The 24,722-nt window shown below is 37.1% G+C and overlaps 1 protein-coding gene and 1 non-coding gene across 7 annotated transcripts in view; both read right to left on the bottom strand.

The window, feature by feature from the left end:
* NEK1 (NIMA related kinase 1) overlaps positions 1-24,722 on the bottom strand; it is a 170,868-nt gene that overhangs the window by 11,163 nt on the left and 134,983 nt on the right. For 4 of the 6 annotated variants that reach the window (XM_023742845.1, XM_023742843.1, XM_023742842.1 and 1 more), the window contains 7 exons: positions 24,220-24,282; positions 23,929-24,136; positions 18,659-18,811; positions 10,446-10,625; positions 8,056-8,173; positions 2,612-2,700; positions 1,533-1,780 (listed from right to left, as the gene is read on the bottom strand). In XM_023742845.1, coding sequence (XP_023598613.1) covers positions 1,533-1,780; positions 2,612-2,700; positions 8,056-8,173; positions 10,446-10,625; positions 18,659-18,811; positions 23,929-24,136; positions 24,220-24,282 — 1,059 coding nt within the window. The remainder of the gene's footprint in view (positions 1-1,532; positions 1,781-2,611; positions 2,701-8,055; positions 8,174-10,445; positions 10,626-18,658; positions 18,812-23,928; positions 24,137-24,219; positions 24,283-24,722) is intronic. The other 2 variants (XM_023742844.1, XM_023742846.1) reach the window with 2 other exon arrangements.
* On the bottom strand, positions 11,458-11,564 carry LOC111822865 (U6 spliceosomal RNA). The gene has a single exon (XR_002825960.1). It is a non-coding gene; the product is annotated as a U6 spliceosomal RNA (small nuclear RNA).

The raw sequence follows: 24,722 nt of genomic DNA, 5'->3' as shown, positions 1-24,722 counted from the left end.
CCTTTCCTACAAAAGAAAGTAAATGAATGATATGATAGTCCTGTCTGTCCCACCAACAGGCCTTTTTATCTAACTCCCAAGATCATAAATTTCTCTTGGTAGTTTGCATCTTCAAAAATCTGACTGTTACTAGATAAGTGAAGAACTTTTAACAATTTCAACATTTAAGAAAAAGATAAGAAAATATACCATAAAGTAAAAAGCATACTCAATTAGAAAATTGAATTAAACTGAAAATCAAAATGACATATTTTAAAAAGAGTCAAGGACAAAAGAATTTAGGAAATTCACTCATATATACAGCTCAAATATATGAAGAAATGTTCAATCTCACTGGTAAACAAATACATATTTAAAAAAATTAATACTACCATTACTCATTCACTAAATAGACAATTTTAAAATAATAATAGTGCTAGTTAGGGTATGGAGAAATGGATGTATTCCCACATACTAGTTTGTTGGAGAGAAATTAGGCAATATTCAATATAACTTTTTGAATTCTCCCTATAGAAATTCATCTTATGGAAATAATTGGGGATACGCACAAAGAGAGCTGTGGGTAACCAAAAAAACCCCATTGCCTTTGAGTTGATTCTGACTCATAGTGACCCTACAGGACAGAGTAGAACTGTCCCATAGGGTTTCCAAGTACTGGCTGGTAGATTTGAACTGCTGACCTTTTTGGTTAGCAGCCGAATGCTTAACCACTGCACCACCATGGCTCCAGAGCTGTGGGTAGGTGGTTACAATAATAAAAATTGAAACCTAAAGGCCCAAAAATAGAAAAGGATTAGTTAAAAAGAATTATGATATAGCAGCACAATGAAATGTATAGACATTAAAACTTATGTGAGAGAATATTTAACAATATGACAAAATGCTTATAATACTATAAGATGTATTAAATAGAAAAGCAGGTTACCAAAGGAGTTTGCATAATATCCTGTTTTGGTAAAAAGTTACTTAAATGTACATATATGAAAAGTAATGCAACAAAATGATATGATCTGTTAGTTTTACTTGGATTTTAAAATTTTCTGTAGAGAATAATGCTCTAATTTTATAATAAGAAAAAACTGGTTACATATTTTTTAAAACAAGTGAGAAAAATTAAGAGGTCTGAAAACCAGAAAGTGCATATAAACATTTATTAATCTTTTTACATACAAACCAGGCAATGTGACACTTCTAACCATTTAAGATGTATTGCTTCAGCTTACTCTCATATTAAAAGTAGAAGTCGGGTAGGGTAGTGGTAAAGGGAGAGAGTAGTTCAGGAAAGATCTTTTATGCAAGTAGAAGCAGACTCTGTAACAAGAATCCTAAGATGGAGCCAATGAAATCGTCTTTGTCCTAGTTGTACTCTCAGCATCTCAGAAAAGAAGATGGAGGATTTTTGTTTATTCTGATGTATGTGTGTTTGTGTTTGTATTTTTAAGGAATTAAAACGAATACTGTGGTTTTACAATGAAAAACAATCAATAAAAAATACTATGAAACAGATAACATTTTCCATTTGAGTAACTTGCCTTTGGGTTGTTGGCATCAAATAGACCAGTTGAAAGACCAATCAACAATGAATTCTTGCTTTTGGTTTTTGGTGGAGAATCAGAGCGAGATCGAAGTGGAAAGGATTCTTCTGGTGAACACTGAACTGATTGAACTTGAGAGGCTATTCTAAAGTCTTCAGACTGAACGACTTTATGGAAAAACGGTTCTGGTTGCAGAGATTGATCCACGTCACATTTAGAGCGCGATGAACCACCCACTTCAGGCTCTGCGGTGGAAAGAAGACATTATGTAAACGTCTGTATTACATTATACTTCTAAGTGATGGCATAATGCATACACTTAACATGACTCCTAGCAAGTAAACAATCTATCAAGAAAATTAAAACGCGTGATTCTATTAGTTTATAAAATAATCATTAACAGGATATACTATTCTATCTTCAGAAAGTAGATTTAATCTGTTACATACTTTTATTATATTGGAAGTTTTAAAATGTAGACAAAAACCCAACAAAATGTGAAAAAATACACCGTTTAGACACTCATAATTAGTTCCAGTTTATCCCTTGGTGGCAAAAATGGTTAAGCGCTCGACTACTAGCTGAAAGACTGGTGGTTCGAACCCACTCAAGAGGCACCTCAGAAGACAGGCCTGGTGATCTGCTTCAGAAAGGTCACAGCCATGAAAACCCTAAGGAGCAGTTCCACTCTGTACACATGGGGTCACCATAAATTGCAATCAACATGATGGCAACTAACAACAACAGTAGTTGGGGAAAAAAATGGACATTTCTTACATTTTAACTAATACTATTAAAAACAAGATGGCAACTTATTTAATGTCTTAAGTACGCTGGCTGAGTTTTGGCAATCGGTTATGTTTAACTTGAATATTCAGTGAAATAACGGCCCCCCAAAATTTTATTGTCAATGTTGCCATACAATCCAGGCTTATTAGCAATGCATCCAGTGCTCTCCACCTATTACATTTTCTACATAACTGAGGTGACTGATAAGGAATTCTCACTATTTAGATGTTGCACAAATAAAACAGGTTGGTACTAGAAAGTAATTAGAGTTATGCAATGATGTTTACCTATATGAACTTCACTAAGTTGGTCCACATTCCTCAGGATTTCATCTCCAGAAACTTCATTTTGCTGAACGATGATCCTATCTTCTGACCTGCCAAAAATGAGTACACCAGTAAAAAAAAAAAAACGACCAAGTTTACTGGAAATAAAAACACTCTAAAATATAGAAAATGGAATACAAGTTCACTAGCATCCTGTGATCCCTCTTCCAAATATGTTTCTCACTTGTCTACATACTTTCTCTCACAAGCACACTGTATTTTCAAACCTGTTCAAACCCTCATCAATCATTAATCGTTCACAAAAGCCATGCCTTATAATAGTGGTTCTCAAAGTGTGGTTCCCCGACAGTAGCAATACATGGAAACATGTTAGAGACACGAATTCTCAGAACCCATTCAGAATCTACGAATCAGAAACTCTAGGAGGTAACGCCCAGAAAATTTGTGTTTTAATAAACTCTAAAGTGATTCTGATGCATGCTAATGTTTGAGAACCACTGCTTTATGAGAACTGAATAGTGGAAAACACAAAACAATTATGATATACTAACACTACAGAAAATCATGCGTTAAATGTTGAAAAGAATGAAGCAGAAATCTATATGAATCTGATGTCAAACAACAGCCAAGATATACTACGAAGTAAACAAAGTAATTTGCAGAACAATTTGTATTATACGGTGTTTGTTTTACAAAAAAATGATGTGTAGCAGAGAAAAAGAAATGGAACGATATGCACAAAAATGTTAAACCCGACATGGAGGGAATTAAGATTGAGGACAAAGAGTAAAGACGAACTCACACTTTTTACTCAGTACACTTTGAAATTTATGTATTATGCGTTTTAATAAGAATTCTGAAGATGGGAAGAATATACTCCAAAAGGCACCAGTAATTGATCTCTGGGCGGGGGTGTTGTTGGCTTTTAGGTAGTCTTTATTTTCTTAATACTTTTCAATCATTTCAAATTCTCTTTTTTCAATCCGTTTCAAATTTTGAACAATTTTATACTTTTAAGTTTTTATTAATTTTTAATTACACAATACATTACTTCATTCAAAATGTAATGTTCCTTGGTCCCTCAAAAAGTAAACATAAGATTACCATATGACCCAGCAATTCCACTCCGATGTATAAAGCCCAAAGTATTGAAAACAGCTTTTCAAAGAAAAGAGTCTACACAAATGTTCATAACAGCACTATTCACAATAGCCAACTAATGAATAAACAAACTTTGGCATGTCCACACAAGGGAATACTACTCATCCATAAAAAGGAAAGATGAACCTCGAAAACCTCATGCCAAGTCAAAGAAGCCAGCTATCAAAAGGCCACGCCCTGTACGATACCATTCATACGAAATGTCCAAAACAGGTAAATCCACAGAGAGAGAAAGCAGATTCGTGGTTGCCAAGGGCTGAGGTGTAACTATTACAACCCCTTCCTCTTTTTTTTTTTTTTTTTTAACATTTAGGTCTTTAATCCATCAGGGATTGTTTGGTTGAATGGTGTCAGAATTGGACCTTTTTTTTTTTTTCCCCAAATTGTTACTGATTTTTTTCAGTGGTGTGTACTGTATAAACTACTTTTTCCAACTGATTAGAAATGCCACCCTTATCATTTATTAATTTTCCAAACACACATGGATCAAATTCTGGTTTTATATTACTTTCATAATAAATAAAAAAGTTAAAAAAAAAATAGAAGACATAGTCTGTCTTCAAGGAACATAGGGGAGGTTAATAAACACGTAGGCAATGGTTTTAAGAGATATTACAGGATTTCTGGTAAGAATTTTGTTGCATAAATCAGCATCTTGCCTTTGTGTCCTGAAAATCATTCAAAAACAACAAAGAGTTGGGGATTGGGAAGACCAGGGGAGCAAAAAAAAAAAAAAACCAAACACGAATTTTGGCAAATTTAGGAGACCAGATGTATACTCTCCAGACTCCAAAGGATAGGTGAGATCAACCAGGACTTGTGCGCAAGAAAGCAGAGGCACAAAGCTCTGGCGAGAAGGACGAGCAGTGATGGATCTCAAAAAGAGTCAGCAAGAACACATTTTCCTGAATGTGAGAGCACTCCCTGGTACAACAGATGTATATCCAACCTGTACTTGGTTTGGAACCCTGGTGCTGCGGTGGTTAAGAGCTATGGCTGCTAACCAAAAGGTCAGCAGTTCAAGCCTGCCAACTTCTCCTTGGAAACCCTATGGTGCAGTTTTACTCTGTCCTATAGGGTCACTCTGAGTCTCAGTCATCTCAATGGCAATGGGTTTGGTTTTGGTTATGCGTGGAAAACTTAGTATTTTTCTGTTAAAGAAGTACTGGGTTAAAAGAAACAGAAATAGAAATCAGAATCATTAGAAAATAACAATTAAAACAATACATACGAGAATTTATGGGACACAGCCAAGGAATTGCTCACAGAAAAATGTGAGACCTAAAGCATAAATTCTAAAGAATAAAAACAAAGAAGCATCTAACCAACATGTAGGAGAAAAACTAAATAAATTGAAGAAACGCAGAAGAAAGAAAGATGTAAGAGAAATTTAAAGAGTTAAAAAGCAGAGGAACACTAAACTAAGAAAATTGAAAACCAAAATCAATTCCTTGAAAAATAAATAAACTACCAGTCGGCCTAGTCAAGAAAATAAATAATGGGAGAAAACATAATAAACAATGTTTCAAGGGAAATAATAGAAATGAGGGAAACAAATATTTTGCTTAATTTTAGGCAAATTTGAAAACTTAGATGAAGTTATCTATTTTTTAGGAAAATATTATTTAACAAAACTGATTTCAGAAGAATTAGGATACCTAAACAGACCCTTTTTCTTTAAATAGAGAAGGTTATCAATGAACAACCACCTCACCCTCAAAACAAAAAAATCACCAGACCCCACTGGTTCCAGAGAAATTCAGTCTACTAAATTTTTAAAGATCAGGTAATGCCAATGATCTTTCAACAGTTCTAACTCAGACATCAGTAAACTATGGCCCACAAGTCCAGTCCAGCTCACCTCCTGTTTCTGTAAATAAAGTCTTACTGGAACAGGCACGCTCATTTGTTTATGTATTATCCATGGCTGCTTGGCAGCACAATGGCAGAGTTGAAGAGTTGTGACACAGAATGTATGGTCTGCGCACTTGAAAATATTTACTAGCTGGCCCTTTACAGAAAATGTCTGCTGATCCCGGCTACAGAGCATCACAAAGGAAGAAACTTCCAGCTACTTTTTGTGAAGAGAGTGTATAACAAGAATACCAAAATCCAACAATGATTTCCACAGCAAAAGGAACTACAGATGAATCTCACAAGTATTAACACAAAAATCCTAAATAAAGTATCAACAAACATTAGTACATTAAACTGATAACATATCATAACCAAGTAGGTTATGAAGGAATGCGGGCTAGTGCAATATTACATAACCTAGTAACACAATTCATTATACTATTAGATAAGGGAAAATATTTATATGAGCAGTTCCATAGAGGCTAAAAAGTCATTTGACAAAAACTACTTTTGTTTTTTAAAAGCAGTAAAACATGCATAGATAACTATCTCAGCTAAAAAGCAGGGTCATGCTTATCGACGGTTAACAATAGAATCTTCTTCACTAAAGTCAAGAACAAAACAAAGATGCCCACTATGACCAATATTTAACATTGGAAAGAAGCAAGGCACTAACTCATGCAACTGGAGAGAAAAAACTAATGTTAAAAAAAATGGGAAAAACATAAAACTGTTGCTATTTTCATATGATATTGCTGTACCCCTGTAAAACACAAGAGAGTCAATTGAAAATCTACTGCTAATAGTAACAGATATCAACAGGTAATGGGGTACAACCCGACCCGACCTGTTGCCGTCAAGTCAATTCCCGACTCATAGCGACCCTACAGGACAGAGTAGAACTGCCCCGTAGGGTTTCCAAAAGCAATGCAAAAAAATGCACAGCTTTCACACACACACGAAGCCCAGTTATAAGATCTCACAGAAAAATAGGTACCATCTAGGAACAAGCCAACTATTAAAGTACAAAACCAAGATGAAAGACACTATAAAACTCTAAAACGCGATCAGAGACAGCATGTTCTTGGACAGGAAAAATATGGCATGCTGATGTTCCTTATGGGAATGTACGAATTTAACATCCCAGTAAAATGCCAATAGATTTTGTTTTGGGGGGGGGGAGGGAGGAGTAAATTTAATAAATTGTAAATTCATGTAACAATTTCATGTAACAATCAGGGCAAATACCTGTGATATTTAAAGAGTTATTTTATAAAAGACCAAAACTAAATTAAAAAAAAAAATGGGTGAAAGACATGAACAGAAAATTCACGGGAAAGTAAATACAAATGACACAGGCATTTGAGAAAATGTGCTCAACTTCACTTATCAGATTGGAAGTTTGCTAACAAAAGTTTGGCAAGGCTATGGGGAAATGCAACTGACCCAGTAATTCCACTTCTATGTCTCTATCCTATAGATATACTTATATATCTGCAAAACTACCTTATGTGAAAGGTTATTTATTGCAGCATCATTATAATACCAATAAAATGTCCATCAAATAGTCACAGTATGTTCATACAATGGAAATATCATGTAGCCGTAATACATATGCATCAATATGAAATGATTTCCTAGAATTATTATTGTATGAGTAAAAATAAACAAGATGGAGAATACTGGGTGCATTATACTAACAACTGTATTTAAAAAGGGAGGGTGACTATTCGTGTTAGCTGATGTATATATTAAAACATACACATTTTTATGTATCAATATTGGTCAAGGCACTGTGAATGAGTGGAATGAGGAGAGAGTGGAAACGGGCAGGACAGAGACTTTTTCTTTTAAATTGTTGTAGTTTAAGTTTACAATTCAAGTTAGTCTCTCACAAAAAATTTATACACATACCGTTATGTGACCCTAACTGCTCCCCCTATACTGTGACAGCACACTCCTCCTTTCCACCCCTGATTTCCCGTGCCCATTCAACCAGTTCCTGACCCTCTCTGCCTTCTCATCTCACCTCTGGACAGGAGCTGCCCATTTAGTCTCATATATCTACTTGAGCTAAGAATCACACTCTTCACAAGTATCATTTAATGTCCCACAGTCCAGTCTAATCTTTGTCTGAAGAGCTGGCCTCGGGAATTGTTTCAGTTCTCGCTCAACAGAGAGTCCGGGGGCCATGCTTTCTGGGGTCCGTCCAGTCTCAAGGACAGAGACTTCTTACTTCATATCTTTATATATTTGTTGATTTCTAAACCATGTGAATATAACACCTTCTAAAAACATTAAATTAGCTTATTTTATAAGCTATTACAGTATTATAATATTGCACTATTAGGGTCTTACATTATTTTGTAAACGTTATTACAAAAAGGGACCTTAGTTTTGAAAGTGGTGAAAAACAGGTAACATACTCAGTTTCCTCTGTTTCCTCTTCCTCCCCCCACACGTCAGTAACAGCACACGGCAAGCTACCATCTTTGTCTATTCCAGTTAGCTCTTGGAGAACTTCTGTTTCCAAATCATCAGGTTCTACAAAGCAAAAACAGCACAAGAAACATGTCTGAAAGCAAAATTAGTGTAGAGAAAACTGAATAAGCTTTCTATAAATTATAACTACCTAGTTTTAGGCTTACATATTAATTATGACAGAAAAGTTAAATATTTTATCTGTAGGCTTTTTATCCTGTTATTGTGTTAAACTCTCCAATTCAACTGTTTTCTGAAATAACAGAATCTTCCTTTCGCATTTTCACTACAATAAAAATGCTCAAAAGAAATACTGCATACACTATTTTTTATTAATATATAAATTTTTCTTTTCACTAAAACTTCAGTAAAATATAAATTGATTTAAAGAAGATACAAAAACCAGCTGAAAGGATAAAAATGTTATGTGGATAGAAGTATGGGAGAACAGACTGTGATATCACTGAATGGTAACTAAAAGGATCATTCAAATCTATCTTTCAGCAACCATAAAAGAAAACAAACAAAAGAATATTACCTGGACTTATTTTGAAAACACAACTGAGGTACACTAAACCTATTTTCTTAGGCCCTCAAATAATTAATAACCAGGGTACTATCTCTGTTTTCTGGCAGAAGCTCATTTTTTACCGGGCTGATATTTTTTTTAAAGTAAAGCAAATAGTGATGAAAAGCATTTTTCTTTCTTCAAATTGTTAGCTTCTCTTTTCCTATCCAATTAATATTATCAATATCATTTTGTTCAAGTCTCCACCACCCCAACCCCTCTTTTTTCTGAAATCCAGGAAGTCTCTCTTTCTCATTTTCCAAATACTTGCTCTACTTAGAAAGATAATATTATATCAATCCTTAAAGGTTTTATCCCTTATTTAATTGTTTTTGGGAGGGTCACTCATACAAGGTAAGCACTCTGGGAGCAAATCCTTTTTCACTTTATTTTATGAACAACTCTGTCCTCCAGTACTTAACCACAGAATCTGACTTCTTCTCATTTGACAAACTAGATATATGACTATATGGTCCACAAAACCTGAAATATTTGCTACCAAACCAAACCAAATCCAACCCAACCCAACCCACTGCCATCGAGTCTATTCTGACTCATAGTGACCCTGTAGGACAGAGCAGAACTGCCCCATAGGGTTTCCAAGGCTGTTAATCTTCACGGAAGCAAACTGCCACATCTTTCTGCCGAAGAGCGGCTGGTGGGTTCGAATCACTGACCTTTCAGTTAGCAGCCAAGCGCTTTAACCACTTACCACCAGGGCTCCTTATAACTTGGACCAAACCAAAGAAACCAAACCCACTGCTGTCAAGTAGATTCGGACTCATAGCAACCCTGTAGGAGAGGGAAGAACTGCTCCATAGGGTTTCCAAGCCTATAAATCTTGATGGAAGCAGACTGCCACATCTTTCTCCAGCAGTGCAGCTGCTGGGTTCGGACCACTGACCTTTTATTTAGCAGCCGAGTGCTTTAACCACTGCACCACCAGGGCTCCTAAAGCTGGTCCTTTATAGAAAAAGTCTGCTGACCCCTGCATTAGGCTATAGAGCATCCTTTAAATGCCTAACTTGTTTTCTTTTTTTTGAGAAAGGGTATGAAGTAGCTAGTGATTATGCTATTAAGATTCCTATAACCATGATTTTAGTGAATAAGACCAAGTGACTGTGTGAACCAGAGATGGCTGCACTGTGAGGAGGTCTCCGACAGTCCTCTCACCTAGAGGTGGGCTCTGTTCCCCTTGAATGACGCTGACACTGACTGGCCAACGCGGTGTGCTGGAAGGATCTAGGCCAGCTCCAAGCCTAGTTTTAGAGGACTGGAAACTTCCACCTTGTAGCTGGAAGCCTGAGCCACCATGCAAGAAGTTTAACTATCCTGGGAAGACCACGGGGCAAGGCCCTGGGGCTAAAATGAAGGACGGGGACCCAGCTGAGCAGGCCCACCTGAGGCCTTCCAAGATGCCAAGCATGGGAGCAAAGCCATCTTGGATTCCTCAGACTAGCCTAGCTGCCAGATGAATATCACCAAGTGACCCCAGACAAAAGCACATGATTACAAAGACCGTATTAGCTATGCCTTGACTCAATTCCTGACACACAGGAATTGGTTGTTGCTTTAACACTAAGTTTTGGCGGTGATTTTTCATGCAGCAATAGAAAGCAAGAGCAGTTACTAAAAGCGTGAAGATTCGAGGTGGATCACTCAAACATATACATAATTTTCATGATCTGTTTATAGAGGCCTGATTATAAGGAAGGTATTTAAGCATTTTAACACAAATACAGCTCATTTTGACCCATTAAAACATACCATCCAAATTTCCTTCTGGTGTCAATGACATCTGTGGAGACGCCTCCCTAAACTGTGGACTTTTTATCTCAACAGGAGGAGAATCAACCGTAGCTGTCGGGTTTATCTCAAGGGAAACACATTGTACTTTTTCTTCTCCTTCGATTACGGGTTTGTGCTTTTCCCCTTCAGGAGAAATCTCTGTAAAAATACAATATGAAAAATTACGCTAGGTTCTCAAAATGACTTGAATTTTACCTATGATCGCATTTACAGCAAACTTCAAAAATTACATCCTGAAGAGACAACCTATAGATTGGGAGAAAAATTTTGGGAATCATATATTGGATAAGGGCTTAATATCCAAAATATATAAAGAACACTACAGCTGAACAATAAAAGACAAGCATCTCAATTAAAAAAATAGGTAAAGGAATCGAATAGACATTTCACCAAAGAGGATACAGAAACAGCCAACAAGCACATGAAAAAATACTCGACGTCATTAAACCAAAAAACCAAACCAGTTGTCACTGAGTCGATTCTGACTTGTGGTGATCCCACGTGCGTCAGAGTAGAGCTGTGCTCCATAAGCTTTTCAGTGACTGTGATCTTTTGGAAGTAGACTGCCAGGGCTTTCTTCTGAGGCACCTCTAGGTGGTTTCAAACTGCCAACCTTTTTTTTAGTAGCCTAGCACTTAACCGACTGTGCTACCCAGGACCTTTGCATTAGTCATTAAAAACAAATAAACAGAAAAACCCATACTCGCTGCCATTGAGTCAATTCCAACTCATAGTGACCTTATAGGACACAGTAGAACAATCCCATAGGATTTCCAAGGATCGGCTGATGGATTCGAACTGCTGACCTTTTGGTTAACAGCCAAGTTCTTAACCACTATGCCATCAGGGCTCCGCCAAAACTTTGCTGTACATCTAAAGATGATCACAGCCACATTACTCCACATGGAACTCAAATCCACGATCCCTGGCTTAGGAGGCCAGTGCCTTATCCATTAGGCCACTGGGGCAGACAAAAAATGAATGCTTCCTAAATTTGTGTGTCATCCTCGAGCAGGGGCCATGCTAATCTTCTCTGTATTGTTCCAATTTTAGTATACGTGCTGCCAAAGTGAGCAACCTTACTCATTAGGGAGATGCAAATCAAAACTACCCCCACTAGAATGGCTATGATTAAACAAAAAATGGAAAATGGAAAATAACACATGTTAGCGAGGATATGGAGAAACTGGAAACTTGTCCACTGCTGGAGGGAATGCAAATGGCACAGCCACTGTGGGGAACAGTTTGGTGGCTTCTCAAAAAGTTAAACACAGAACTACCACATGACCCAACAATCCCAATCTTAGGTATACACCCGAAAGAACTGAAAGCAGGAACACAAACAGAAACATGTGCATCAACGTTCACTGCAGCACAGTTCACAAAAGCCAAAAGGTGGAAACAACCTAATGTCCTATGACAGATGAACGGATAAACAAAACGCGGTCTACACATAAAACGAAGTATCAGTCATAAAGAGAAACGAAGTCCTGATACCTGGTACAACATGGATAAATCTTCAAAACATGCTGATTGAAATACATCAGTCACAAAAGAATAAATATTATATGATCCCACTTACATGAAATGGGCAAATGCATAGAGACCAAAGCTTACTATTGGCAAGAGGAGGGAGAGGAAGGGGACACTCAGTTTCTGTTAATGGTGGTGGAATAATCTGGAAACAGTCAGCGGTCATGGTTGTGCAACACGAGGAACATAACCAATGTCACCAAACTGTACAGGTAAAGTATGCTGAATTGGCAAATGTTTTGTTATACATATTTTTACTACAATAAAACAATTTTAAAAATGCATCCTTACAAGTAATTACTCATTAAGCTCTGTTACACAATAAAAAGTAAAAAAGTAGTTGAGGTATATCATAGTCAAACTTCATTTCTATTGTACATAACGGTTTCTAGGGTGGATAATACATGGTTTACTTTCTCTTCCCTTTCATAAAATTAATATACATGTATCAAAATAGTACTTTGTAAATTATTAACTGATTTTTTGTTTGTATCTAGTAATTCCTACTTACTTTTAATTGCTCTGCAAGTCTCCATGTTTTAATCAATGCTTGGAGAGAGTGGATTTACCTCATAACAACTTATTGCAGTTATCTACAAGACACCCAGGTCATTCCTGTTCATTCCTTGAATTTTACTGTCTAGCTCACTGTCAGGAAATATCTCCAACACTAATTGCTTCATAACTCTTAAGAAAAGAAAGGTCTTTAATAAATGAGCAGGGCTAACTAGATATCCAGACCAGGAAAAAAAAAAAAAAGAAAGAAATGTCTCCTTTTTCATAACTCATAGAAAAATTTATACGAGTTGAACTGCAGCTCCAAATTTGAAAGCAAAACAATAAGGTTTCTAGAAGATAACATAGAGTACATCATCAGGATTACTTATAATTTTAAAACGGAATACAAAAAATGCTAATTATAAAGAAAAAGACTGAATAAATTGGACTATAATAAAATTAACTATTTCTGTTCTTTTAAAAAATGCTATTCAGTAAAAAGCCACTGAAAGACAAAATACATTTCTAACATATATAACTAACAGAGGGTATTTATCCAGAATATACAAAGAACTCCTAAAACCACAAGAAAAACGCAGTGGAAAAATGGGCAAGAAACTTGAATACCCGTTGCCGTTGAGTCAATTCCGACTCATAGCAACCCTACAGGCACTTCAAAAAGAGGGTAACTACACAGTGCCTAATGGTTATTTTTTTATATTTAACTTATACACACAGCCATATCCAGCTGCAAAGGAAGCAAAAAACGCAGTGTGTGGCTAAGCAGCCATATGCCCAACCAAACCCCATGGCAGCGGGGAGAGTCTATTACTAAGAGGAAGAAGGGAAAATTGGATACTGTAGGACAACAGCAATTTCACCACACATGGTTACATCCAATGGATGCGAGCAAATACAGGGACACATCAAGAAAAAGGAAACCATGGACTCCAGGCAACAAGAGATCTAACGTCAGAAGAGGTTAAGGGAAAGGCAAGGATGACATCTTTATAGCAGGCCAAGAGAAAAACCTGTCTGATTCGGAGCAGGTCAGAAGGGAATCCAAAGGAATGCCTCTAGGAAGATTGTACTGATAGAATAGCTAATGTATCTGGATGGTCTGAGAAAAGACTAACATATCTAGGGGAGAGAGTTTGGAAACAAACTAGAAATAAAGAAAAACCTGTTGCCATCGAGTCGATTCTAACTCATAGCAACCCTACAGGACGGAGGAGAACTGCCCCATAGGGTTTCCAAGAAGCCACTAGTGGATTTGAACTGCCGACCTTTTGGTTAGCAGCCACAGCTCTTAACCATTGCACCACCAGGGCTCCACAGAAAACAAAGTAATAAAAAATAAACCATTATTAACTAAAGGAAAAACAAAATATACAGTATAGCTTAGCTTTGATTAGCATATACATGGTCATAATAACACTAACACTGAATACTGATTTAACCAAAATTATAACTGTATTTGGAAGATGTGGGGACGGGAAGTGTACATGTATAAAATGATACAGGGGGAAGAATAGACGGGTAAGAGGCAGCTACATCCTTATTTTTCAAAGCATAAAGTCACTGTTGTTGTCAGCGGCCACTGAGTTGGCCTCCGACTCATGGCAACACCGTGCACAACAGAATGAGTCGCTGCCAGGTCTGAAGCCACGGCAGTGATGTGGCTTGTGCCATTGAGATCCACAGGGATTTCATTGGCTGATTTTCAGAAGTAGACCACCAGGCTTTTCTTCCCAGTCCATCTTAGTCTGGAAGCCTCCACTGACAGATGTGAGGTGGCTGCCTCTGGGATGCACAGATAATGCTTGAAAGTATCAGGGAGTAGTGGTACAGGCATTTCATTCAGAACTATGTTAATAAATAAGCAAATGAGTAGTTAAAAGAGCTGCAAGTAGTTGACTCTGAGGGCAGGTCAGAGGGTGGGAAGTGAGGTCAGGGACTGCTGTTTTTGGTAACAGACTTCCAGAGCTACTGGGCATTTTAAATTACAGGTACAGATAAATTTTTTTTTTAAACAATACTAGATTTTAAATTAATAAGATTCATGTGATTAGCAGAAATTCAGTCTCCAGACAGCAGAGTTATGGGTAATTTTAATTTTTGACAGTATAGTTTTCTGCACGTTCTAAATGTTTTACAATGAAAATCTACTGTTATAGTGAAGAAAGGAGCCCTGGTGGTGCAATGGTTAACTGCCTGGCTCCTAACCGAAGGCTGGCAGTTTGAACTCACCAGGCATTCCACAAGAGAAAAGACCTGGCAATCTGCTCCCATAAAGACTACGGCCTGAGAAACCCTATGTGGGCAGTTCTACACTGTCCTATAGCATTATGAGTTGGAATCGACTTGACGACATGACAACATAGTCAAGAAAAAAAAAGTAATGGAGTGGAGGAACTTTTGTTTCCAGCCATGATAGTGTAAATCATACTAGAGTATTCTCTCACCAGAAATAAATATAAATGATGGACAAAAATACATAAAACAACTGTTTGAAGTCACTGGAAAACAATCAGTGCGGGCAGGGACTGATGGACTACAATCATTGAGAGCAGGTGAGCACATTAGATGAGCTCAACAATCATCTCAGATTTCTCCTTGAGGACATTTTTTAAATCGCAGCACAGGAGAACAGATTACAAGTAACAGATGACGGAAAAGCTCAGCATCATCAGTCAGAACAAGGCTGAGGCTGACTGCAGAACAGACCATCAATTGCTCATATGCAAGTTCAAGCTGAAGCTGAAGAAAATTAAAACAAGTTCATGAGAGCCAAAGTACAATCTTGAGTATATCCTGCCTGAATTTAGATACCATCTCAAGAACAGATTGAATGCTCCGAACACTAATGCCCGAAGACCAGACAAGTTGTAGAATAACATCAAGGACATCATACCTGAAGAAGTAAGAAGTCATTAAAAAGACAGGAAAGAAAAAAAAGACGAAAATGGATGTCAGAAGAGACTCTGAAACTTGCTCTTGAAAGACGCTGAGTAGCTAACACAAATGGAAGAAACGATGAAGTAAAAGAGCTGAACACAAGATTTCAAAGGGCGGCTCAAGAAGACAAAGTAAAGTATTATAATGAAATGCAGTGTATGTTTTGCTGTGTATATTCTCAACAATAAAATGAATTAAAAAATATACCGTGTATAGAAAAATAAACACAACACTGAGATATATTTTTACAAAACTATCGGACTTTAAGGAAAAAGAAAAATATCCTTTGAGTATTTAAGCAAAAAGATCAAGTCACTCTTAAGGGAAAGAAAACATAATTGTCATAAGACATTCTAAAAATAATGCTTTATTCCAGAAGACAACAGAGTTATATATTAAAGATGCTCAAGTAAAGAAAATATAAGCCAAGAATTTTTTTCTCTTTCTTTCTTCTTAATTTTATTGTATTTTAGGTAAAAGTTTACAGTGCAAATTAGTTTCTAATTAAAAAATTTTATATACAAATTGTTCTGTGACATTAGCTGCAATCCCCGAAATGTGTCAGCACTCTCCGAAGAATTTTATATTTAGCCAAACTGACCTTCAAAAATAAAGTCTTAAGACAAACTTACGAACATGCAAAAACTCTGAGAGTACTGTTCACATGAACCGTTACTAAGGAACTGATTAGAAAATGGGCTTCAGACAACCAAAGTGACTAAGTGACTAATGGATTAGAAAACTAAACACATCGCAGGTCCTTTATGTTTAATTATTTAATACGGTAACTAATCCTTGACAATAGTGTTTCACTCTATGGACAGAGAAACCAAATATCGGTCAGAGGACCTCGTCCATGGTTGCTGAAGAAGTGGTGGAGCTAGAATTTGTACCAAAGCCTGTTCTCTTTCTGTGACATGAAGCTGGGCCCACAAATACAGTAGCTAAACCTTTGTCTTTGCGTATACTATACTCATTGCCTGAAATGTCTTTCTGTCCCAGACCTACCTAAAGACATCTTTCCCATCTTTGGCCTCAAGTCACTAGCTCTCTGTGGCTTTCCACAGAGTAAGGCCTCCTCATCTGTGGCCCCAAAGCATTTCAGATACGACACCTCTAACATGGACTTTGCCACATGTGATTTCCTTGATGGTAAGAATTGTGACTTCTTTGTCTTAAAATCCATGTATAAAGTATATTCTTCTAAAGTAAATCTAAAAACCCATTGCTGCTGAGTCAATTCTGACTCATAGCAACCCTACAGGACAGAGTAGAACTGCCCCATAGGGTTTCCAAGAAGCGGCTGGTGGATTCAAATAGCCAACCTTTTGGTTAGCAGTTGAGCTCTTCACGCTGCACTACCAGGGCTCCAAGTAAATATAGTTCGGGAAAATTTTTAAAAGAGCACTGATGTTAACTCTGGGAAGCCCTTCTTGACTAGCCAAGAAAAACTTAATTACTTAAACATCTCTGCCCTAACTCTGAACTTGTACACATTTTTATCCTTGCCCTTTTCATACAATATTATCATTTGTTTTCATTTTTGTCTATCCTCTGAGAGCAAGGATGATTGTTTTCTTTCCCTTTGTAGCCTTACAACCAAATACACAATAGTGTCTACAGCTAATAAATGGTTGGTGAATTTAATTTAAAAAAAGTAAGACAAGTCATGAAATATATTACTTCTGAACTCCAATTCTATGTAGATAGATTACTACCGGAGAAGAAAAAGCCTTGCTTTCGTACTGCTTAAGTATTATTGTCCATCAAATTACATATATTGAATCAATAAAAATTTTACGTAAGAGAAATGAGAGTGTGATATTTCCAAAATAATAGTTCTAATGGGCATGAACACGTGTAGGACCTTTTTTTCTTTAACTATAAAATGATCTGAAATTTATTTTATAATTTTTGAAAATGATTTTAGCCTGGAGACATTTTTGTCCTCAATAAAAAAACAAAGCCTGAGGCATTTTAAGAATAGGCTCAGATGGAGTGTCAAGAATATTAAGTCACTAATTATTTTGTTTTTTATTAGTTTTTGACATACAATGGCACAATTTCCTGATGCAAGAGTGTGAACAAATTAATTACAAATATACACACTTTGTGCATTTGTCCTTTTTTCCAAACAACTGATTATATGAATGTTTAACTCAAACTGGTTTTTTTCCTTTGATATTAAAGAAAATACTAGAATGATTAATGGCTAGAAGATCTACCCTTGAGAAGGAAATAGCAACCTACTTTTGTCTGTTCAGTAACATATATATAGGTTCACTCTGCTGGCTAATTATAAGCATCTGGTTACTTTTTGCATCTGGCTAATTCCAGTACAGAACACGTACAAGAGCCTCATCTCCTAGGCTATTTTTCCTCTGGCTTTGTATATGAGTTTCACCCTAAGCTTTAAGGAGAGATAGAGAGGGACAGAAAGCACGCAAAAGTGACATATATATATCTCATGCCTAGGCACAACTTCTAAAAAGACAACCCTTGAATAAGCTGTGGAGTCTGAAGATATCTGTTTTATACATGGACAATCTTCTGTATGCATAGCGGCAATAACCAAACCAAAACCAAACCCATTGCTGTCAAGTTGATTCCGACTCATAGCAACCCGACAGGATGCAGCAGAACTGCCCCAGAGGGTTTCCAAGGCTGTAAATCTTTATGGAAGCAGACTGCCACATCTTTCTCCTGCGGTAACTGCAATACCAAGACACAAAAGATTCATGGATCTTGAATGTTCTTCTCCTGCTTCACTACAGCTCACCCTCTCCAGTCAAGGATAATGTCTGTCATACCAACTGCAGATATCCTTTAATCAATCTAATTCCTGAATCCACATTAACATGTACATACATCTCACTAGATTGCTCCTATATCTTTCTTCATCTAATACATCTTCCTAACTGTTCTACTTTTCAGATGCCCTTCATACACATTTTCTTTGCCTTTTATTTTTAGATTCCATCCAGGTCATATGAGGTCAAAACTCAAGACTACCTATTAGGGATAACTCACAAGAAAATACGAACATTCTCCATCTAAGTAGAAAACTCTGATAACAAAAGATTATTACAAATAATTTACTTAAACTGGAAATGTTTTTTTAAAAATTTCTATTTTTAATAACATTGACTGCTAGTATAGAAAAATAACTAGTCTCTGCTTACCACTTCTACTAGTTGTGTTTTCAAATAGTTCTGTCTGAAGTTGTAGTTCAGCTTCTCCAAGTACCTTTAGAACAGAATCAACAGGACTCTTCCCCCAGAGTTTTCTTGGAGATTCACCAGGATCTAATTTAATAACCTCTCCCACTGTGTGTTCTATAAGAAAAAGATACAAAGCAATATTTTTTAATGATAGAACATAATAATAACACAGTATTGAAAGGCAGATTTTGGGTTTTCTATCCAAATGAATGCTTCATGAGGAAAAAAACGTTTTTATCACAAAAAGCATATAATGATGATGCTTAAAAAAAAGAGAGACGGGGAATGATTGATGGCAAGAATGGAATCAATCATAACTCGCAATAAAAAAATAAATCTGTAATTGTCTCTCAGAGTACTTATGAATTAAATCCTAATTTGGGAGAATATAAAAATAGGAAAAAAATTAAAATTATGTTTTTATAAATTTAATTGAAAAGAATAGGAAATAAATCTTAAGATAAAAAGCGTAAGGATTCAAAAGCAGAGAAAAGTATTTCTAGGAAAATGTCTTAATTTATCTTATAAGTAGGCAACTGACATTTCTTTGTTTGACAATGATAATTTTGGTTAAAACATTTTAATAAAATTTAGCAAACCAAAAATAGAAAATTATCAGGGAAGTTTGAAATGTCGATATCTTTAGAACACTTGAAGCAACATATAGATACCTAGCAGGAATAGAGAGAATATCAAATGTTATGGGGTATAAATTATGTAGACTTTCAATGGTAACATAATACACATTAATAAAAATTTTTATGTACCAGTTTCCTGAAAGTAAGTATATGTGACTCGGCAGGTAATACTCAGTTTTGAACAGACTAAATGACTGTCAATAGGGAACTAATTTAAAAAATTATGGTTTAAATAGAGAACTCAGAAATAAATCCATACTTCATAGTCATTTGATGTTTGACAAAGATGCCAAAACAATCCAATGGAGGAAAATGTCTCTTTAACAAATGAAATGGAAATAACTGAATATCCAAAAAAAAAAAAAAGAGCTTAGAGCCCTTTGAGGCAGGGAGGTAAACCCAGGGAGCAGATGGACCTGGCGGTGTAGGAAGGCCCCCAGCTAGTGTCTGTAGGGCAGAGTACTGAAGAGTACAAAGCTACAGAGAGAAACTCCAGGAGAACGGTAGAGTGCCCCCTTGAGTCTTCAGCTGAGTATGGATCAGTACACGCACGTGAGGAAATTACCGTAGTCTACAGAAAGAAAGGAAACCCTGGTGGTGTAGTGATTAAGTGCTACAGCTGCTAACCAAAAGGTCAGCAGTTCAAATCTACCAAGTGCTCCCTGGAAATTCTATGGGGCAGTTCTACTCTGTCCTATAGGGTTGCTAGGAGTTGGAGTTGACTTGACAGCAATGGTTTTTTTTTTTTTTTTAGAGAAAGAAAAAAAAAAAAAACACTCAAAAGGGGTGGAGGGAATAACAGAGTTCACAAAGGACCAAAAATAGTTGCTATTCCCACCAGACATAAAAGAAAATCTTATAATTTACAAGGCATCAGGTAGAGTATTCAGGAAGGTTTTGGAGTCATTAAAGACAGAAGATTAGCTGTCCTACCTACCAATGCTTAAAAGCAAGACCCAAAAGGATGGAACGAATTCCCCGTAAATAAACTGTGTTCCAGAACTGAGCTCGAGAATATTGATACGAATACAAAAGTATACAGCACCCAACAAGGTAAAATTCACGATGTCTAGCCTCCAAACTAAAATTACCAACCATGCAAAGAAGCAGAAGAACACAACTAATAATAAAGAAGAGGGGAAAAAAATCAACCAATTGAAACCAACCCAAAAATGACACAGATGATGAAATTAGTAGATAAGGATATTTATAACTGTCATTACAACTGAATTCCACGTTCGACAAGCTAGAGCAAAGACTGAGCAGGATAAGTAGACATAAGGAGGCCATTAACAAAACCCATATCAAACTCCTAAAAGGGAAGGCAGAAAATTAAAAAAAAAAAAATAATAATAACAATCAAAAATTTTCCAAATTTGATGAAAACTATAGACCCACAAATCCAAGAAGCTCAACAAAACCCAAGCAAAGGAAATGTGAAGAAAACTACACGAAGGCACACCCTAATCAAATTCACTAAAACCAAGGCTAAAAGGAAAGATCTTTAAGGCAATCAGAGGGAAAAACACACACACTGCATACAGAAGAATAAAAAGAATGACAGGAGATGTCAATAAGCAACACAAACCAGAAAACAGTAGAGCAGTATCTGTAAAGTACTAACAGAAAAACATGACAACTTAGAATTCTGTATTTAGAAAAAATCTCTGCAAAAGGAAGGCAGGACAAAAACGTTTACAGACTTAGAAGTGCTGAAAGAATTCATCACTTATAGCTCTCACTACCAGAAACGTGAACGGAGTCCTTGAGGCAGAAAAAACGTGACACCACCGCTTTTCCCCCTCTCGTACCCCCCCCCCACCGTGAGGGTTCGCCAGAAACCCAGGGTTGCAGAGAGAGCACTCCGGGAGAAGTCTTGTAGGGTTCCAGCCCGACTAGTGGGAAAGGGAACTCCTAATGGTTAGAGAGACTGTGGAAACCCCCCCAGACTTTTTTCTTTCTTTTCTCCCTCCTCTTGTTTCCCAGCCCCCACAAAACGAACATGGTGGTGGGAGCAGCATTTGGTAATAGGAACCCACAGGAGACAAAACGACGGAGGACGCTTCCTCCCCTTCTGTTTGGTGGGGATGTGGTACCAAGAGGCTGTGGCCAATCCCCACTGCTATTCTCCCCTATCTTCCAACTGCTTGGCCAAGTGAGCAGTAGAGTGAGGTAACTAAAGTCTCAGCTTTTCTGGCCAGACAACCAAAAAGAGGAATAAAAATACTAGAGAGCTAGAGAAGACAAAGGAACTTAGGAAAGTGACCTGATAAGTTATTTATGATTACCTGGCTTCACCCTTCCATCTGTGCATGCATGGATCTGATCCTACTCTGCGTATCAAAGACTTTGAGAACTGATCTAACAAATATACCACCACCTAGGTCCCAGACTAGTTACTGGAATTGCACATACCAAAACCTGTGGCCATTGGGTCGATCCTGACTCAAGGTGACTGTATAGGACATAGTAGAACTGCCTAATAGGGTTTCCAAGGAGTGGCTGGTGGATTAGAACTGCCAACCTTTTGTTTAGCAGCTGAGTTCTTAACCACTGCACCACCAGGGTTGCTATCTACTACTCCTGTGCATCCTAGATAGAGCCAATGGCAGTGACTGGCTTTGAAAACGGGACTGATCAATTGGAACCCCGCCCACAGAAAGTGGGTAGGAACTGTGGTCTAACTCTAACTGGTCAGCTGCCTGCTAAACCAAAAATACCAACATTCTCCATAGGATTTAAACAAGACCCAGAGTCTCCTAAGGTAATATTCAAAATGTCCAGTACACAATTCACAATTACTCAGCATAAGAACCAGGAAAATCTTAACTTCCATGGGAGAACACAATCTATAGCCAACGTCGATATAACACAGATGCTGAAATTATCTGCCAAAGGTTTTAAACAGCTATTATAAAACGCTCCAGGAAACAATCATGAGTACTCTTGACAGCTATGGAAAAACAGAAAGTCTGAAAAAAGAAACAAAATGTAAAATTACACGAAATTTAAATTTCAGTGCTATAAATATAAAACTTTTTTGGAAACACAGCTATGCTCCTGCACTTATATATTATCTACTGCTGCCTTTGCGTGACATGAAGACGAACACATTTACTATCTGGCCATTCACAGAAAACATTTGTTGATCCCTGTTTAAAGACCCCCCTCTGCACTCAGAATACATCCACAGTGTTTGGCAGAGCCACGTATAGGAAGCTTCGTGATCTGGCCTTCTTACCACTTCCGAGGCTTTCTGACCATCATTCTCTGTCTTGATGTCTGCATTTTAGCCAAGCTGAATGACATGCAGCTCCCTGAGCCTTCTGTGCTCTCTCACCTCTGGACCCAGGCCATTCTCTACCAGAAACTCTCTGCTTGGCTTTGCATTTAGCTAACCATTTCTTACTTTTCAGAACATCAATTTTTCTAGAAATTGTTTCCCTTGGTTCTCAGAAGACTTATTTATGCCTCCCTATGTACAGGGTGGAAACCCTGGTAGCGTAGTGGTTAAGTGCTATGGCTGCTAACCAAAAGGTCAGCAGTTCAAATCCACCAGGCACTCCTTGGAAACCCTATGGGGCAGTTCTATTCTGTCCTACAGGGTCGCTATGAGTTGGAATCAACTCAACGGCAACGGGTTTGTTTGTCTGTTTTAATGTATAGGGTTGCTCTGAGTTGGAATTCTTCTCAACAGCAATGGGTTTGGTTTTATGTATTCTCACAGTAGCCAATGCTTTTTTCTGGCATATTACTTATGAAGTAAAATTGCCTGTTTACTTCCCTCCCTTCCTACTGGACCCCAGGCTCCTTAAGGGGAGAGACTATACATTAACTTTTATCGTACATCCACTGTTTAAGACTATGTGGCATGTAACAGATACTCAATAAAGAGCTGAATAAATAAACAATCAAGTCTTCGTTAGGATGGCACAGGACCGGGCCATGTTTTGTTCTGCTGTGCACAGGGTCGCTGTGAGTCAGGACGGTCTCTACGGCACCAAACAACCACAACCACCATGTCAAGTCTCTGGGCTTTTCTCCAGTGCAAGAAGAAATTCTACAAAAAACAGTTCATCTTAGTTAGCTGATGGTCAGACTTGACCTTTCAGAATGTAAACTCCACAAGAGCACACGTTTTTGTTTTGTTCATTACTGTATCTACAGTATCTAGAACAATATGTGGAACATAGTGGGTGCACAATAATTATTTGCTAAATGAATGAATCATTAACTTAGATTTTCTCAATACCCCTGCTAAATAAATGCCTAAAGGACTTTTTAGAGATTTTATCAAAGTTCACTACTCTGGTTCTCATCAATAATCATTCCTAATAAGAGATTAATCTGATTTGGTGTAAAGGGTCAAAGTAATACAGTGTAAACATGTCTCGACAGCTTCCTGTCTCACAATCCATACTTCTGTAATAAAAATATTTGCTATTCTTATGGTTGCACAGTTTCCTCCATTCTTCCTGTATTACCCGCGGGGAGGTACTCCCACTAACCCATCTCCATTTCTCTAAGTGCTGTTCTTTGGAGTGGTTTATATGTGTGCTAGACCAAAACAGGATATCAAACTTCCATACACACTTTCGGCTGCAGAGAAGGATGCATCCAGCACTAACTCAGTCAGCGGAATCACAAGCTGACCTCCTGCTTCCCACTTCTTGCGATCAGATGGAGCTGGCTTTTCTTTGTTCTCCTTGCCACCTTCGGCGTCAGAGCAATGCTGCTTTCCTTTCTCATCCTCTTGAGCTTTAAGATTTTGATTTAATCTACGTAGTATTTCTCGTTTACTCTGCAACAGTGATCATCTATATTTTAATATGTATATGGATAAAGTAAAATTACTGACAGAGAAACTTCGAAAATTGTACTTACTGAAGCAGCATTGTTGGTCTTTTGCATTTCTTCTGAGGCATCCTGAGTATCAGTTAAACTGTCCTTTAAACACAGATAGTTACATAGTAAGAAATAATGCTATTCTAAAAGACTACTTTAAAAAATTTGATTCGGTTTTATTTTTTACTTTTCATTAAAATGCTTCTTGTGAATGTTTTTATTCCTGTAAAATGGTTAACACAGCTTGCTTTGTTATCAGCACTGAGGAATATTTAAATATTATCAACTAATAGACATATTATGCAGTAGAAGGGCCAATTCTCAATTATTAGCCATATTTTTTGATTATAGTTCTCATATTTAACTATCTCCTCTTTCTCATTGGTACCTGATTTTTGGTAATCTTTAATCAATGGCAGAAAAAAAATGAATTCATATACTCCCTGAATTAGAGCTAGGGTAAGTTTTGATGGATAAGGTAATTCAAGATGGAGTGTATTCTTTTGAAGTTCTCTTTATGTTTCATATATATATATATATAT

This window comes from Trichechus manatus, unplaced genomic scaffold (assembly GCF_000243295.1).
Source record: "Trichechus manatus latirostris isolate Lorelei unplaced genomic scaffold, TriManLat1.0 scaffold00220, whole genome shotgun sequence".
Taxonomy (NCBI): domain Eukaryota; kingdom Metazoa; phylum Chordata; class Mammalia; order Sirenia; family Trichechidae; genus Trichechus; species Trichechus manatus.
The sequence above is the reverse complement of the archived record's forward strand: the minus strand, read 5'-3'. Positions and strand labels throughout refer to the sequence as shown.